The sequence below is a fragment of the Rhinolophus sinicus genome, linkage group LG14 (genome assembly GCF_036562045.2).
Source record: "Rhinolophus sinicus isolate RSC01 linkage group LG14, ASM3656204v1, whole genome shotgun sequence".
NCBI classification, from domain to species: domain Eukaryota; kingdom Metazoa; phylum Chordata; class Mammalia; order Chiroptera; family Rhinolophidae; genus Rhinolophus; species Rhinolophus sinicus.
The window spans coordinates 31,672,220-31,687,158 of NC_133763.1; the positions used below are offsets into that span (position 1 = coordinate 31,672,220).

At 43.1% G+C, this 14,939-nt stretch overlaps 1 protein-coding gene across 1 annotated transcript in view; it reads left to right on the plus strand.

Moving 5' to 3' along the window:
- The window catches only part of SLC44A3 (solute carrier family 44 member 3), an 89,208-nt gene that overhangs the window by 54,445 nt on the left and 19,824 nt on the right, over positions 1-14,939 (plus strand). Inside the window, 1 exon segment of the mRNA XM_074318628.1 lies at positions 3,314-3,400. Within this exon segment, the coding sequence (XP_074174729.1) occupies positions 3,314-3,400 (87 nt within the window).

The window sequence follows — 14,939 nt, forward strand, 5'->3', positions numbered from 1 at the left end:
TTTTGTCCCCAGTCAGTTTTGTTTATGGTTTTATGTGTTTGCTTTTCCACCCACAAGGTAGTGAAGGTGGGGAAGGAGCAGTTCTGAGTTAGGTCATTAGGTGGTTTCCTTCTTATTTAAATGCTGAGAAAATGGTAGGAATTCTTCAGAGGAAATTTAAACAAGTTTTTGTGAACAGTTAGATGCTTTTTTTAAAGTAAGAAAATACACTATAAGATAATAATATTTGCATTTTAATGCTAAAATATTCTCTGCCTTTTGGATTTCCTAGAGGTGCCATGGGAAGTTACTGGTGTGTTTTTGTGTGTGTGTGTGTGTGAGAGAGAGAGAGAGAGAGAGAGAGAGAGAGAGAGAGAGAGAGAGAGAGAGACCATGAGTGAGAGAGAACAATCTTAACGATGAGAAATGAATGGGCAAGATGACCTAAATCTCTGCTCAAAAGATAGAAAACTGTAGGGCTTTTGTGCCTGGGGTTTTTCTCCTCCTTGGTTTTTATTTCCATGCACATTTGGTTATGAATGCCAGTGGAAACCAACACACCAGGAAAACAGCTGTTCTCAGGGTGTTTCTGGCCCGGCCTGCCAAACAAGGGAGGGTTGGACTTTTCCCAACTTCTCTGTTCTCACACAACTCTAATCTTTTCCCCAATCCCCACCTCAGCTTCCCTTGGTCAGTTTTACAAACTTGTCCTTAGTAAATTAGGGAAATTTTACATGTGGATTCCTTATTATATTTTAGAATTGTTTTTATTTGCTATTTAAAGCAGACATCTGAATTGTTGGTATTTTAAAGTCCGTAATCAAGATTTGAGATTAGTATATTATTTAAGAACAGTTGATTGAATTTCACATAAAGTTATCCAGCTTTTTTATCTTGAAGTGCTTGTGGAGCAGTTGCCTTGATCATAGAGTGTTTTCTTGTATTTCTATTGAAATATTTAGATACTAGTTGTGTACCCCAATAAAAAAAGAACCAAATTTAACATTTTTGGAAATAAATTCTATAGTGAGTCTTTCAGGGCTAAATTTCAAGGATAAATTAGTCTAAACTTATCCTATTTAGGGCTGAATTTCAAGGGATGAAAAAAGTACATTCATTTTGGTGACTTGAAGAGGCATTTCCACATCCGGGCCAAATCTAGCCTCTCTGGCTCCTGCGTTTTGAAATTGATCCTTCAATTTTAGCCAACTTGGAGAAGGATTTCTTGAAGAACAGAACAGCTTTTTATTTTGTGTGCGTGTGTGTGTTTGTGTTATGTGTGTGTGTGTGTGTATGCCCTCCTACCTCTTGCAGCTGATTTAATAATTAAAATAGACATGAGACAGATTAATGAGAGAAAATGACCAAATGTAACTACATACATACCGTGTTTCCGCGAAAATAAGACCGGGTCTTACATTAAGTTTTGCTCCAAAAGGCACATTAGGGCTTATGTTCAGGGGATGTCATCCTGAAAAATCATGCTAGGGCCTATTTTCCAGTTTGGTCTTATTTTTCTGGGAAACACGGTATGTATGAAAACTCCACATACATGAAGCATCAGAGACAGAGAGGGAAAACGGGGGAATAGATGACATTCTGTGCTAAGGATGAGGCACAGCACCTTGGGGCTTCAGCGGGGAAGGACAATTCACAGGACAATAAAAAGAACAGGTTTTCAGTAATTACAAGTTTGATGTGCCCTACAAATAAGTACAAATAAATCACAAAATATTGTTTCTGGCGATAACTCTTATTATTGGCAAGGCCCCTAATTTAAATTCTTTAAGAGAGAGGTAAAGGTTTTTTGTGAACCCACAGGGTCTCGAGTGCCTTCAGCTCCAAATAATTCACATGCCGAAGTGGCACATTATGGGGAGGGATATTCTGTGTGTGTGTGTGTGTGTGCGCATGTGTGTGTGTACAAATATAGAGATAGAGATATAGAGATATATATAGACATTAGTAATAGATAATCATAAATTAACGAGCAGTAGGAGAGCTTGCCATCTCCCCTCTACCCACCCCACCCCCAAACTAGGTCTTAAACTCTGGGAAACCAGCCTTCCATAAATCTAAAAGAGAAGTCATTGTGTTGGTCTCTCTGGCAGAGGTCTAAAAGATTATTTATCACTCCTGAGATTTCATAAGGACCAAGGGGCCAGACTCCTTTTTGGTGATGTCACTGTTGGAGAAATGTGTCCTTTTTTTTTTTTAATTTATTTTTTAAATTTATTGGGGTGACATTTGTTAGTAAAATTACATAGATCTCAGGTGTCCAATTCTGTATTACATCATCTATAAATCCCATTGTGTGTTCAACACCCAGAGTCAGTTCTCCTTCCATCACCATATATTTGATCCCCCTTACCCTCATCTCCCACCCAAAATGTGTCCTTTCTTAGGTTAAAAAGAAATGGTCTTCCTCAGCAGCCTTGCAGCTTTGTACTGTGTCTACAATTTAAACATCTCACACAGTGATTGTGTGATCTTTCCTATGTTAAATGGCTCATTCACATCCACAGCCATGCTAAAAAGTATCCAGAGGAAGTTTCATCCAATTGAATTAACGCCAGGACAAGAAAATGTCCATATAAGGCTGAGGCTGAGTTATTCCTGGGGTCCTCATATAGGACTATTTCAGGATTGTTTTCAGGCTTTTTTTTTTCCCCCACTTTGGGCTGTGAGTAAGACGCATTCAGTCACCCCCTCCTCCAAGAGTTTTCTCATTTACTCTTGAGTTATACAAAAGTCCAAGTTGTATTTCAAAGGACTAATTTATTCCTTGAAATTTAGCCCTGAAAGTCTCACTATAGGATTTATTTCCAAAAATGTTAAACTTGATTCTTTTTTAATGTGGGCACATAACTAGTATATACAAAGCATTATTTGGGTTTTTTTATTTTTGTTTTTGTCTTGGGATGTGAAGTTTTCATAAATATAAGCTGTTTGAAAAAGCAAAGTTTATAGTTGAAGACACTGAATGGGAGATGAGGGAAGAAAGATTTTTTTTTCACTAGAACCAGAAGGCCTACTTTTTACCTTCACTAACATATGGACGAACTCTTTCCCTTTCCACTGAGGTCAACAGCAGTCGTAACAGGTAAGCCCTCTAGAGAGAAATTTTGCTCATCAGTAATAACAATAGTAATTAGTAATAGTAGTAGCATGTGAACAGTAGAAGAATTTCTCCGATACTAAATGAGCACTGCTGCAGTGCTTCCCCAGGTAGCAGTCTCTAGGTGGAAACAGTGTGTGTCCACAGAAACTGTTCCTTTTCTTCCTTCCTGTGTTGTTTCTGACTCTGTTCCTTTGGTTCTGAATCTGATCCCAGCAGTGGAGTACATGGGCAAGGAGCATGTTCAGATGTTGCTTCTGCTGTGTCTGCTGTCTTGACAAATGCCTGCGCCATCTCAACCAGGTAAGTCTCCTCTCACGTGCCTCAGGGACAGAGGGGCCACTGGTGGATTCTGTCTCTTAGGTCAGGGATTGGCAAATTCTTTCTGTAAAAGCAGAGATTGGTAAATATTTTAGGCTTTTGGGACATTCAGCCTTGGTCAAAACTACTTAACTCTGCCATGGTAGTAGGAAAGCAGCCATAGACAAAATGTAAATGATTAGATGTGACTGTGTGCCAATAAAACTTTATTTATAGGCACTGAGATTTGAATTTCATATAATTTTCATGTATCAAAAATCTTCAGGGTGGCCGGTTAGCTCAGTTGGTTGGAGCGTGGTGCTGATGACACCAGTGTTGCCGGTTTGATCCCCGCAAGGGTCAATCTTCTTTTGATTTTTTTTTTTTTTTTTTAACCATTTAAAAAAATGTGAAAATTATTCGTAGCTCTGGCCAGGGGAAAGCAGGCTGTCTGCTGGATCTGGCTCCTGGGCTGGAGTTTACATTAGAACCTTATGTTGTTGAAGCCAATCTCCAAATTCTAAAAGAAATGTGTTTCTTTTCAAAAATAAAGAGTGGAGGAGGCTTTAAAAACCCGACCATAATGAATATAGTATAGCAACTGAGAGCTAATTTTCAGTGTCTTCTCCAAGAACTGTAATTTTCCTGAAAAGGAAAAGAGTCACTTCCCTAATTTTTATATATTTCACTAGCCTTTCTCATTCATGCTATAAATATTCCTTTAAAAAATTACATATTGTGATTGTTTGGATTTCAATTATTTTTCTTTCCTGGGTCTTTCAAATTGATAGAAATTTAAATATATATTTTATATCTCTGTAAATAATTTAGGAGATTTTAATAGCCCTTAGTCAAATTTATACAAAGTAGTATTTAAGTGGTATTAAGAATATCTTTCATTATTCAGAAAGTGTAGTCTTCTTACAGTAAAGCTCTATTTTTGAGGCTCTTCTTAAGAATCTTGGAGTGTATTTTAGAATGTATTTAGTTTTCATTTGGATTGCTTCAAACCAGCATGTATAAAACAGAGTAAAATACCACCTTTCAGAATGGCGGTTCATATAGCAAGTCAAGCCAGACCCTATGACTGTCTTGTCATGTTATAATATGCCAGCCTCTCTCTCTTCCTAGAACTGTGTGCACGTATCCAGGTACCAATTTATTCCACAAAGATTTTGACATACATTACAGAAATGTACTATGATAACATGAACATCAAGGCTAAACAACATATAGCTAGACTTGGAAGACAAAAGTATAGACAAATATGTTGACCACATGGTCCTGCAAGTTGCCATCCCTTCTCACTTCGTTGTGTAAATTGAGGTTCTTTCCATGTCCCTCTTTCACTTATAGCTTTCAAACTGCCCCATGGAATCCTTGTGGATGCAGGGTCCACCACTTCATTAGGGAAGATAAATAGGTGAGGAGGAGGAAGGGTGGGCTCTGCCCCGTACCACCACCACCCTACCCTGCCTTCCCACCAGAGCAGCTCCACTTTTATCTGGTTTAGGAGTGGGATTCCACCGAAGGTTTCATTCGAACACAGGACTCAGATGCTATAACACATTTGAAAACCACTGTCTCATACCATGTTCATGTTTGTTTTCTCTGCCATGTCATCCTGAGGGATATATTATCTGCATTCTGAAATTTCATCACCTTATATTAATCCAATACCTTTTCCCTTGGGAGTTCAAAATGTTTCCAAGGTCATAAGTAGCTTAGTATTAACCACACTATAATTGCCGTTGTAAAGGTGAGAAATCTTTATAACTGATGTACGATGGGAGTGACTGTCCTTGAATCAGAAAAACGCTCAGCTAGCCTTCATCCAGCTCATAGTGAATCAGTGTTGCAAACAAGGATCAGTCCTTTGGATTCTGATTATGGTGCTGGTGCACTAGGCCTTGACCTTGTTGATGGAAAGGTAGCTGCCACCAATTCAATGACAACAGGAGTCCCCAATCTGGGATGCAATAAAATGAGAGACTTTATTCAGGAGAATAGTTTCCAAACTGGGGAAACAGCCTCCAGAGGAAACCAAAAGTTTTCTCCTCCAAGACAAAGGGGAGGCCCTCTTATGTAGAGAAAGTACCCACCTTGGTCCCTGATTGGTCCATTTTTATGCAAATGAAGGATCCAAATTTGTACAATTTGATTGGTCCAAACTTCACTGTCTTGATTGGTCAGAATCGCGTGTTCTGATTGGTCAGTAAAGATGCAGATAAAGATATAGCTGAGCAGCCCCAATTGGACAAGGCAGGTTTCAGCTCATTGGTCCAAATATGATTCCACAAACTCCTTTATAAGGGTCAGCTCAGCTGCAGGAATGCAGTACAGGAGGCTTGGCAACCCGTTTGTGGCTTTTCCTTAAAATGCAGCATGTATGAGAGGCCCCCTGTAAACAATGGCTGTTAGACTCATTATGAATTTGGGCCCAGTTAACCATAAGGAGTCCTTCTTGACAGGTATATTCCTTTTTGGGGTCAACAAACTAAACCAGCTGTCAGAACAGCTTTAACTTGGAGTGGTTCATACAGCTGATATAGGCACTGCGGGAGGTCTAAGATTCAAAAGATTGAGAAAGCAGAGGAGGAAGAATGGAAAAGAAAGAGAAATAATTGATGTGAATATTGATCTGGAGAGAAAGGTCACCTCTATTCTAAATCAATTTCTGGAAAGCAGAATGAAATAAAGATTTTTAAGAATAAATATAATTATTGTATAATGGCAGTCAGAGCTATTGTCAACCTCATTTGGTGGTGGACAAAGGAAAGTGAGCTGAAAGTGAGAGAAGGAATTTAGATTAGCCTTTTGAAAAATTTCCTGGCACTGGAATGAATTACTTGGGGAATATTTCTCTGGAAATCAGATTTAAAAGAGCTGACGCCTATTTCATTTTCCTTGTTTTGTGCAGTAGGAGCTGGGAAATGCTAAAAGAGAGTGAGGTCCATTTGTTACCACCAGAACCCAGATGCTCTTAACAGCAAGGAGATTAGTTGTGTTTCATCATTGCTGCTTAAAAGCCTAGTCTGTCTTCACTAGTCCTGGAAGGGAGGTGGGTGGCAGTTGCTACATTTTGTAGACACCTAGCCTAAGGCTCTGCATAATTCCCTTTCAGAGTGGGGGGTGGAACCCCACATCTCATCATCTCTCATTACTTATATATCTGCAGCATAAATACCAGATGTGTGTATACTTGAAAACAATTATATGTGTACCCCTCACACATTTTTTTATCCAACACTCATTTGTTTATTTACGCTGTATTTGAACATTTGAACTCAGGCATAGTGGGGAAGGGGACTGTGGTGAAACAGAATTAGTTACAAGTGAAGCAAAGTCAGTCCTTAAAGGAGCTGACAAGGTAGTCTGAGGAGTCGGGGAACAGGCGGAGACATTTGCATGAGACATTTATACAACAATACAGAGAGGTACATGTTGTAAGCGCTAGAATGAGGGCTGTGGAAATTCAAAAAGGGAATCTTGGTAATTGGGGAGGTGCTTTGACTTGGTAATTAGGAGATGCTTCTTAGAGGAGGTTGGATTTGTCAGACCTGAGCATAAAGCATAACAGGAGGTCACCAGCTAATAACAATAGCAATAGCTGAGGATTCTTGGCACTCACTACATTGCCAAGTGGTGTAAGCACTTTTTCTGCATTACATCATTTGTTAGTTTTCAACACAGCCCTTTGAGATAGCATCTCCAATTTACAGATGAGGAAACTGAGGTTTAGAGAGGGCACATAGTTAGTGGCAGAACTAGGATTTGAATTCATATCTGTTTTGCCTGTGAGATCCAAGCCCTTAACTACTTACTATACATTTTTAAACAGCCGAAGAGGGAGTCACAACCACTGTCTGGGGTGGATCTCTTCAGTCCAAGCCATGGTCCAGAGAAGTCAGCTTGCTGGCAGTTGAGCAAGGCTTGTTAAAGGCAGATTTTTGTGAAGGAGGACAGGAAAGGTATAAGGCTATTGATGGGGGTGAAGACTAAATCATGCGATTATAAATCCAGAAAAGGCTTGTCAAGAGGTCAGGCAAGTCAGTATCAAAGCTTCTGGGAGGCCAGGTTGGCTTCTCAGATTTTCAGGCATGGAGATCCTACAGCCTCTCCTTCCCTTCCAGCATTTCCAGGAACCTGACTGAGATGTTTGCTTATGGGCCTCTGCAAGCTAACCCATCAGCAAGAATGGCACATTTCTTACTGTTCCTTATGTGTCCACACACAGTTCCTCATGGAAATGTCTCCCTAAGTGTACATCTCATCCATTGAGGACACAGACCTCTGTCCCAGCTCTGATGGTGGTTTTAGATTAGTGTTCCTCTGAGTTTGAAACCCACTGGTGGACCACAGGATTCTTCCTGGGGGTTCCAAACTGATCTGGACATTGTAGAATGTCCTTTCTTCAATTGTTACAGGCAAATGGCAGAATTTCATGGATTTTCATTTTCATGTACAACCAAGGTCTATTTACCAATCAGTAAAGTAGATAGTCTGTTACTAAAGCTTACTAAAATGTGTTATTTAGGAACTAAAATTGGTGTTTTACTTAGTTTTCTGAGGACTCAAATTCATTATTTTGTTAAGACCTCTGGCTGCTATGGTGATGGCTGGCAACCCTGCAAAGCTTGTGAATTTTGCAAATTGGGGAAAGAACACTTTGCTATGGGTATACCACCAGCATTGCCTTGTGTTGTTCAAGTGCCATTATTCCTGTCTTAATTGACATTTTTCTTCAGTTATCCATTTGGCTCTTGTTTAATTCATTCTATTTCTTTTTATCATGTTGAGCATTGCATTCCTCTTCAATCCTTTGTTCTTTCAGCAGAAGTGGAAACGGGGTAGGAAGTGAGCTGTGGGCCGAGGTTAAACAAGTTTGAGGACTATTTCCATGCCAGTCTCCTGGGAGGAGTTCCCAGTCAGGTGTAACAACAGTGGGCCTCTTTGTGGAACTTCCGTGAATTCTTCCACCTTGCTGATCCTCTGCAGAATGAGGAGGTCAGTTTAAATGACCCTGAGGGCCTCATGCGGCTTTCTCAACCGAACCTTCCAGAGGTGCCCAGTCAAGAGCCGGGGCATGTGTCACCCTGCTGCACTGCCACTGTGACATGGTTTGTGTGGGATGTGGGGCAGAGTGGGAAAAACGTGAATTGTGTGTTTTCCTGTCATGTGGAACATGACTGTTTTTTTCATGCTGTACTTATTCATGGCGAGGACTTACCCTGGGATCACAAAGATGAGTAAGGCTTCAGGAAGCCTGATCTCAAGGCACCAGAATCTTGGTGAGTGGGCTGAGACTGTGAGTGACCAAAGAGGAGCCATCTCTCTGCATCCCCTTACAGTGATTCTCCCAGTATTGCTGCTACAGGGTGATGACAATCAACAAATAAAATAACGGGATGAGATTCTGGTAAAATGCCAGTCACCTTTGTCCTTCTCAACAGTGGAGGACAATGTAACGTCCAATAGCTTTCTCATCCCATTTCCGCTGTGTACTGTTATGCAGGGTAGTTGGGTGCCTGGTGAATCTTTGCTGAATCCCAGTCAGTGATTTGAGTAGAGGACGAGATGACTCAGACCCACGTGAATGCAGTCCGTAAAGCTGCCAACCTCCTTCACTCTGGCATCCAACTAGATATGACATAAGCCAATGCACAGATTACTGCCTCCTGGCATTTGATCGGAAATGCTGCAGCTTTCCGTTTTCCTGACTAACAAACAGACTGGTCAGAAAGGCCCCAGATAATCTGGTTGAGTCCAGTGCAGAGAAAAACTTGCTGCTACTTAGAAAATTCACACATCCCTCCCTTCCCTACTTCATAGCCTCTCCCCAGCCCATGCTGCCTGCCAGTACTTTGTTTTTACAGTGCGTATAATGTTGGTCTCTGTCTTCTAAGCCTTTGTGTCAGACATGACTTTGTAATATCGCAAAGCCTTCCTCCCTCCCCCCACCTTCCTTGCAGTTAGCTTGGTTTCAATGATTCCCTTTCTTGCGGTTCATCAATAGCAAAGGCACTTGGTGACTTTTCCTTGTTGGGTTTTGATTCATCCCAAGCCAACTGGCAGATCTCCAGTGACTCCTCTTCTTTCCTCTCCCTGGAGTAACATGTGCATCTCGGGGGAAAAAAAAATAATGAATATTGTGCAATTTATCTAACTAATGCAATTTATCTAAGTAGATTATGGCAATGATATGAAAGTTCTTAAGAGGACACAGTTCTTTTGGTAACTGACATGCCACAATAGGTACCCTCGTCACAGAGCATCCAGAGAGCCATTTTTTCAATGACAGCAGCGGTTCTGAATCCTGTCGCCCCCACCAACTGGTTTAGAGCTATTCTAGGGCAGCCAGCTGATGATGAGAGCCCCAGACAGATGCCTCCATGTGTGCGTGTCTTAGAAAGGAACTCGCATGTGTGTCAATATGATAGTTTGCATCAAGGCCCATTTAAAGAGAATGGTAATCCCCACAGCCCAGCTGTTTTGTGGCAAATGCTGCTACCCTGGCTTTAGATAGAAAGGAATTGAGACACCTATTTGTCAGAGGCCCCAGACTGTCTGGGAGAAGACTAACTATATCCTCATGTTTCCTGGTGCCTGGCTCAGAACCTGTTGTTCTTAGGGCCGTGGCTTCATGTGGCTTTCCTGGGAGCAGCCTCTCTGGAGCCTAGCTCCCACCTGCTGTGGGCTTGTTGCAATGGTCAGGGCTCAGAGGGTTGAGGCCCTAAAGCCTGTTCCCCAAGTGGGCCTCAGCACCCTCTCCTCCTTTTGGGGTAGGACCCAGTGAGCAGCTGCCATCTTAGGTTGGCCTCTGAGGTCCTTCCTGACTTGAAATTCTTCTACCTTGTCAGAGAGGCAACTAATATTTGTTGAATAAGTGATTACCTCACTAGAGGGAAGGGAGGGTAAGTTATGCAATGGGCCCTCAGCCAATTAGGAAACCCTCCGGGTAGGCACCTGAGTGTTAGGCATTAATTACTTTGACTTCCTCTAAGGTGTGCAGCTCCTGAAGACAAGAAGCACTGATGGGCACTTACACGTACCACGCACTGTGCTAACTACTTTACATGCCTTTGTCTTCACAATGATCCTGTGAGGGAAATACTATTATTATCCTTTTTCTTTTTTTCAATAGACGATGACATGTAGGTTCAGAGAGGTTAAGTGGCAACCTGCTCTAGGTTAGACGGGAGGCAGTAACAGAGCTAAGTGCTGAGGTTTTGGAGACCCAATGAGTCATTCCTTCTTCCTTATCCAAGTTCTGAACAATTATGTGACACGAGTCAGGCAGATGAAGATTAAAAGTATATTCTTGATGTCTAATCAGCAGGTGGGAAAATGCATTGTAGGAGCAGCTTATTGATGTTTTACCCCTGAATCAGAAAGATGAGCCCTGGGTCCTTCCTGTAAACTAAGGAGCTGAGAAGGTACAGTCTTGGTGACAGGCTGTGCTCTGCTACTCCCTCCAAACTTACCCAGCCCCTTAAGTTTGCCTCCTCCTCTGGGAACGAATGAGATGTATTACCCTAAAGAAGGTCCCTGGCCATGGAAATACAAATACAAGGTTACCCCACACCAAGAGAGGTCGCGGAGCACCCTCCCTTCCTTACAGCAGAACCTGGGGTCCAGAGGGATCGAGGACCTCAACCAGGGTCACATAGTGGGTAGAGCTCGTTCTGATTCTTCTCCTCTCGACCTTGTATCTTCTCTCCCCCTGCCCTCCGAGCTTCACTGAGACATCTGGGGACAGACAGCTATGTCAGATGACACAGTATGTTGCTACGAGCCACTGTGGCCTACCTTTTAAGCAGAATCTGTGCATCTCCCCGATCCCTCAGTCAACATGGCAGTCAAGCCCATGCTCGTAGGGGCAGAAGTGTGGGGAACATTTGGGTTCTGGAAAGGTTGGTGTCTTACCTGTTATTAATGGCACCACACCCTGAGTTTCCTTCTCCAAGTGTCCTGTCTTCTTCCTTCTTCCAGAAGACGATTGTCCACATCTTATCAGAGCTCCTTCTTCCTCACTCCTTCCCCTCCTTGGACCTGGACCATATGTCTATTTTTCCCAGAAGTGTGATGGAGTGGGAAGAAGGCAGACTTTGAGGCAGACAGGTCTGGGTTTGAATCATAGCTCCTCCACTTATGACTGGGACAGGTGACTTCACCTCTTTTAGACTCAGTTTTCCCATATATAAAGCAAAATTCTTAACACCTACATCACAGGCTGTTGAGAGGGTTAACTAAGCTAATACATATAAACATAATAGCATGGTGTCTGGTTCTTAGTACATGCTCTGTACATGTTAGTGTCTTTTGTAAGGGGAAGGAGAGGGTTTAGGTCCTTTATTTTATTCATTCAGCACATATTGGAGGTCTACCCTATGCCAGACAAAGTGGGCATAATAATGCCTATCTCCCAGGATTATTGTAAATAATTAAAGAGATCATGTGCCTGGCATGTAGAGGTAGATACTGAATCAGTGGAAGTTATTATTATCAACCCATGAAGTGTAGGAGCTCTGATTTTATCATATGCATTGAGGACAGTGCTGATTTCCTCAGGTTCCTCATGACGTCTGTTCCGTTAGGGGCACATCAGCATCCATAGGAAACATCTCAAAATACTCCTTTCTCTTCCCCACCCCCACCGCGGCCAGAATCCCTGCAATAATGACTTGTGGGGGAGTCAAATTGCTAAGAGTGGCCCTCCTGGTCCTTACAGTCCAGAGTAATGCCCAAGTTGCCCCCTTGCAAAGGGTGGTGGTGAGGGAAAGCCAGCCCTCAAATCCAAACCTGTGACCACGAGACAGAAAATGACTGTGGTCCGAGGCTAAGGAATCATGCCCTGCACAGCATATCCATTTGGCCCCTTTTTTCTGCATCTCATTTTCTTTCTCTCTTCACTCTAATTTTTCAGCAGGTAATGGCAGTTGTGTCTGTGCCCAGCAAGGGCAACTGGGACTGTTTTTAACAACACTGGTTCAAAGGGCATCTGATCCAAGGAATCGCCACTTGCTTAACTCTAAGGCTCCTTTCACAATCCCTATTGTTCTTTGTACCTTTCATCATGACATGCTCCAGGTACGCTGGAAACATGCTGAGGGAGATTGCCTGTGTTTTTAACTTCCATCTATGAATACTATCTCTGGAGTCAGCAAAATCTGATTACCTCAAATAAAGAAGCAGGTGATACATGAAAACATTGGCTCTGATGATCAGTGTTTGATGTGGGGCCGTGGCAGTGCAGACAGATGCCCTCGTGTGTTCTTTCCATCACAGGCTAGTGTCGGCTGTGGGTGCCATCATCTATGATCACAGCCAGGGTGGGGGCTGGTGGGGGCCAGATGGGGGAGGTAGGTTCTCAACATTACCCTAAGGGCTTAAGAAATGTAAAGATTATGGATTCATTTTGACATTTCCCAAATTCATTTAGTGTGGAAATGAAATTAAACCATAAGTACCTCCTACTCCAAATCTAATTCTTCCTTGTGACAGACAGCAGGTTTCTTCATGTGATTTCTCACTGTCTGCTTCTGGAACTGAGTTTTTTCAGAGGGCTCCAACTGCCTACCTCTGAAGCCCACACCCTCCCTTTATACCTTGCCAGGCAAGGTGCTGGCTGTGAGGACATTCCTGCCCTGTCCTTCCCCAGCTGTCTTTGTCCTAGACATTAGACATGTCGGGAGAAGGAAGTGATCGTTGGCCAGGGACGAGAGAATGCGTTCATAAAAAGGTAAGGAGAAGGAAAGAAGCTGAGTCACAGTGGTCACGGGAGTCAAAGCTGCTTTGATGCAGCAGTCAGTAACTCATGTTCTACATAAGTTAGGATCTAACACTGCTCTGGGCTCCCAGCTCCCTGAGTCTCATCTTTGAGTGACTTCCATATAGGTGTGAATCTCAGCCACAAATTCAGCTGTGCAAGAAATACTGTCCCATGTCTCAACCTAATTTCTGACTAGGAGCTCTCATTTCACTGAACTGGTAGAAATTTTAATAACAAGTTCTTGGGGGACTATATTCCCCCACAGGGTTATAGGAGGTATCAGGTGTCCCCAGGCATTAGTACATACAGGTGGCCCTTGAGACATCCATCTTCCTATTTCCTTGTCTCCTTGAGGCCCTGCTTGGGGAACAGGAATCTTCTCTAAGACTCCCACAGTCCTCTCTGCCTGGACATGCTAGTGGTAGGGTAGCCAACCCTCCTGCTTTGCCTGGGACTGTTCTGGCTCTAGCACTGAAGCCCCCAGTCTCTGGAACCCCCTCACTCCTGGCATACCTGGCCCCTTGGAGAGGGCACTTCCCTTTAGAGTTTTGACATTTCTCCATGCTCTGCTAAAAAAACAAGCGACCTGGATCCCTGGTCAAGATCCACGCATCTCCTCTCCCTCCTTCCCCAGCCCAGGGGTACCTCATTTTCTCATCTGGGATGGAGACCTGCGTGCTCACCTGCTGCTCCCAAATGTTTGGTTCATAGTGGGGGTCCCCTTTCTGCACCTTCTCTACTGGTAGATAAGGGCTTAAAGAGCTTAATATTTTGGAAAGCAAAAGCCTGTAAGAATTGTGACTGGGTGTCTTCCTGCCCCCACCCATTACTAGCCCCTAATCTCACCTTGGGGAGTGAGCACAGAGCCTGAGTCCTGCTTGAGTGGGGAATGTGGAGAGGAGGGAAAGGCGAAAAGGAAAAGAAACAAAAGTCAGGAGAGCAAAGTAAACCATCAAACAGATATTGGGAAGAGCTGGACAGTCTTTCTGCCATTTAGTCTCATTTGTATGGATGTTTGAGAAACAAAGTCTGTGAAAAGTAGGAGAGGAAATGATTATGAGAATTTTGGTTTAGTTAGCTTGCTTATCTAGGTGGGGCTAGAAAGTTCCTAAAAGTTCTGGCAGGTGGATCCAGGCTTTCACAGTCCTTCAAGTGGTTTTATCTTTCCCTTCCTTTTGCCTTGTATAGAATGCCTCAGTTTCATAGAGGTATGGAGGGGAGAGGCATTTGCTAGACTTGCATTCCTCCAAGGAGGAGACAGCTGAGGCCAAATGACTTTGTTAGGATGCATCTCAGTGTGGGTGGAAAGGGCGTTCTGGGCCTGTTTGCCATGCCCTTGTCGTGCCTCCATCAGCAGGCAACAGAGAAACTCAGTGGGGTTCCAAGAACAAAGTGCTACTGACCTGGCTCAGTGCCCTGCACTCAGTCCTGAGCTTGGCAGAGGCACAGCTTTCATACATGTCTGTGGATGGACGAATGATGGAATATGAGAGCCCACACTTTCTCAGCACCCACCCTGGTTCAAGCTGCCTTCACACAGCCTTTAGCATCTGTTAAGAGTAGCAAGGAGGCAACAAGGAAAGAGGAAATACATGCTCAAATGAGCTGCCCTTTCCTGTTGGTGCTGCCCTAACAGCATCTGGGACTGATGGAAGGGAAACTGTTTTCCGTGCAGAAGTGCCAGTGGACAGAGGAGGCTGACATGGAAGCTTCAGAAAGTTCTGTTATTATAATGAGTGTCTTTAAGCAAATGCATTTTCTTATCAAAGG